Raw genomic sequence first — 3,985 nt, forward strand, 5'->3', positions numbered from 1 at the left:
TGTTAAAGTTGAAGTGCAATCCCCAATTCTCTTCCCCAATATCCTCTTCCCCAATTTCTCTTCCCCAAAATCCATTTAGAACCCTAAATCTCCAATTCTCTCTTCTACTTCTAAATCTCCAAGTGTCTCTTTTCTTCTCTAAATATCCAAGTTCCTCTCTTCTTCTCTAAATTAATTTTCTTTTATCAAATGTCGCAAATTTCAGTAAATATCGATGAAGTTGATATATGCAAGTGTGGTTATTATTGTCGACTGAAAACTTTGAGGACTCCTTTGAACCCAGGTCGTCGATTTTTTGGATGCAAATCATCAAAGGTTTGTTATTTTTCGAACAAAAACTGTTCTTGTTGTACTATTTGAAAAATTTATTACACCTTACTACTGTTATATGTTTTGTAGGAAAATGGTGGATGTGGATATTTTAGATGGATTGATCCGTCGCTTGAAAATGTTGATGAATCATCCTCAATGAATAGACTCATAGACGGTCAAAATCGGATTGATCGACTAAAGAGAAAAGTGAAAGAGCTTGAAGAAGAAAAAGATTCTTTGAAATTTCAATTGAATGAAAATGAAGTGAAATTGATGGTATTGAACAAGAAGCTTAAGGAAGTTAAACTCCAAAGGGATTGGGAAAATGTCAAATTTAACCGAATTGTGATTGTTTTTCTTTGTCTACTAACTATAAAATGGTTCTTTAATATTTTGTAGTTGATAGTAGTTCAGGATTGTAATACTTAATTGTTTAGTTTTGCAGTAGTTAGGTAGTTATTCTAGATCAATTAGTGATGTTTTAATTGGTATATGTCCTTCATATTTTGTATCAAATTGAAAGTTTGAGTTGAATTGATCACTTGCCATGTGTCTTGATTTTTTTTTCTGGAATTGAATTGATCAGTAGTCTTACTGAAAAAAACAAAAGGCATGCATTGAAAGGTAGTGTAGTTGTTGTTCAAAAATTAAGTTAATAACACAAATGCATTACTGAAAAATACATAACACACAGTAAGTAATGGAAATACATTACACAAATGCATTGAGAGGTAATAGAAAACCATTGTCTTACAATAGGCATAGTCTTGCTAACACAAATACAATGTTCAAAAATACATTAGATGAGTGTTCAAATAAACCAAAGAGTAAATTGTTTTCAAATAAACACCAACTTCCCAAATGAACTACTTCCAGTTTTTCTTTTTAGCTTTTATTTGTTGTAACTGTGAGGTGCTGACTGCATCTTTTCCCTTCCATTTTAGGCCACGAGGTTTAAAACCAATGTCTATATTGGTTGGTGAAGCACTTTTCAATGTTGTTGGCCCATGTAGAATCTTCTCACTTGATGTACCAGGCTGCAACATAAGATAGAAAGTGTAAAAAAAAGTTAGATTATAAGGCTATAAAATATACGCTAAAACAGATAAACATGTTAAGTGAACATACATTTAATACTTGGGCTCCAGTTGTAGGATTAGAGTAAACACCAAAACCAGTTGCAGGACTTCTGTTTTCTCCAGTAGCAGCAGCAAATGAGGCAGAACTGTATGGTCTCTTGTGACCTGATAAAGGTGACAATTCACTAGAAGAACTATCCCTTTCTGTAACAAATAGGGTTCCTCTTGCATTAGCTTTTTTTCTTCCCAATCCTCTTCCAGTTCCAACTTGAACCCTATTTTGAGCAGGTCTTGGCACAAATATTGTGTCAGCACAAATAGAAGTTGTTTGACTTGATTGTGTAGTTGCATATGTGGTTCTGGAAGTAGAATGTGATGGACCTCCCATTGTAGATGGACCTCCCATTGTAGATTATATAACATAAATAAAGATATATGAAAACTTATACAACAAACTTAAAATGCAAATGAATTTTTAAAGGATAGCCCGTATCTAATCTTACTGTTGTTTGGGTAGTTCTTGGCACAGTTCTTGGCACAACACTGGTATCAGGACAAACAGAACTTTGTGTTCTAACCTGTTGAACAAAAATAAGTACATATGAATAACTGTCTAAATGAAAATTAAGGCAAATGAATATGTAAAGAAAATCTTACTCTTGTTTGAGAATAACTTTGTTGGCTGTTTCCTTGACTTGCAGGTTGAGAAGTGCTCCCCATCCCATACTATGTCACCACAAAATAAAACATATGATTATAAACTTTAAGCAATTTACAGATGTGAATATGACTAGTATTACTTACTCTTGCACACACAACTTTGTTATGACCAATTTTCTTGCAAATGGAACATGTCATCTTTACTCCTTTTCTGGAAATTTTCCCCTATTTTTTGGGCTCATTGCTCTTTCTTCTCTTCTTGCGAGGTCTGCCTGGCATTTATCTTGGTTTTGGAGGCTCTATTGATGGATTTGTAGTTTTAGGCCACATTCTCATATTGGGTATTGGTTGGATGAAATGATTGTAATCCTTGAGAAATTTTTCCTTCGTATACCAGTGCTCTACATGTTGATCAGGATCTCGATTCAAGTAATAATAAGCACAAATAGCATGAGGGCAAGGAATACCTCTCAACATCCACAACCTACAGTCACAATGCTTCTTCTCCAAGTCAACAACAAATGAGTATTCCCCATCACTAATCTCAAAACGATTCACCCCATTCCATTGAACTTTATAGTTCTTTGAATACTCCTTGTTTCTTTCTAGCATTGCCCTTGTCATAGGTGTAATGTCTGATATCCATGTTTCAGCAAATTTGATCATGTCTATGTGTCTGTTCATCATTTTATGCCTAATATCCTCTAGCATGGTAATAGTTGATTTATGTCTAGCAGCTAAGATCCAGGAATTGAAAGTCTCACACATGTTATTTTCTACAACATCACAATTGGAATGAGTCTGAAAAAAAAAGCTCTACACCAATTTATGGGATGATAATGTAGTAAGTCCTCTGTTATTTCCTTCTTACCTAGCTTAGACATTGCATGAACTTCTTCACCAAACTTGACTTCAAAAGAGGCATTTGAGCATCTCCAAAACTGTTTCCTTCTTTCTTCTCCTTTCCAGTTAACATGCAAATTACTCCATATATGTCTAGCACACATTCTTTTCTCAGCATTATGGTAACAACTCCAACAATACAGGAATAAGTCCCTAACAAAAAGTATATACAGAATAAGTAATTGGAGTAGTAATATTAAACTAAAAAAAGAAGAAATTGTATAAACAATACCTTTTGCATATCTGACATCACAGTCAAACCTTCACCAGTTCCCAAGTTTAGATCAGCAATTAAATAACTTATGAACCAGCTCCAACTATGTTTTGTTTCTGTATCCACAACAGCCCAGGCAATGGGATACATTTGATTGTTCCCATTCTTTCCAACAACAACTAATAATTCACCCTTACAAGCTCCCTTGAGTAAACAACCATCAAATCCAATTATATTCCTACACCCCTCCAACCATCCTTGCTTAAATGCATGAAAGCATACATAAAAATATACAAAAAGGTTCTTCCCTGGTTCAGTTTCCTTATCAATTTTTACCCAACAAGAGCTTCCAGGATTGGTTTGTTTGATCACATCTGCATAGTCACACAATCTGGCAAATTCCAGATTCCAATCACCCATGTCTTCCCTCATAATTTTTTGTTTAGCCCTGTAACAAAGAGTCTTACCAACATAAAGACCCAATGTATTTCTAACCAAATATTGAATTTCCCAAATCCTTATGTATGGTTGAGATATAATTCTGTCCTTAAACTTTCTAGCAATAAACTTTGAATTACACAACTTATTTCCGTTTAATGGAATACACTTGTGAATAGGATGATAGTTCTTTACAATAAAATCACCTTGAGTCCCTGTCAATCGAAGTATATAACAACCACTTACACTTAACATTTTTGCACTTCACCCTCACTCTATGTTTTTCATTAGGTTAGCTTTAACTGTCTTCTATACTCTACAGCATAATCTGCCACTGCTTTCCTGAACTGATTTGCCCCTTCAAAGACCATTCCAAGTT

The 3,985-nt window shown here is 34.3% G+C and overlaps 1 protein-coding gene across 1 annotated transcript; it reads right to left on the minus strand.

Annotated features, from left to right (window-relative positions):
- Window positions 1–1,890: 1,890 nt before the first annotated feature.
- On the minus strand, window positions 1,891–3,588 carry LOC104645163 (uncharacterized). Its single transcript, XM_010316241.2, has 4 exons — window positions 3,216–3,588; window positions 2,958–3,107; window positions 2,446–2,827; window positions 1,891–1,969 (listed from the first exon to the last, which is right to left on the minus strand). Exons 1-4 carry the CDS (start codon window positions 3,586–3,588, stop codon window positions 1,891–1,893), a joined length of 984 nt encoding a protein of 327 aa, XP_010314543.2.
- Between the last annotated feature and the right edge of the window lie 397 nt (window positions 3,589–3,985).

The sequence above is a fragment of the Solanum lycopersicum genome, chromosome 12 (genome assembly GCF_036512215.1).
Source record: "Solanum lycopersicum chromosome 12, SLM_r2.1".
NCBI classification, from domain to species: Eukaryota; Viridiplantae; Streptophyta; class Magnoliopsida; order Solanales; family Solanaceae; genus Solanum; species Solanum lycopersicum.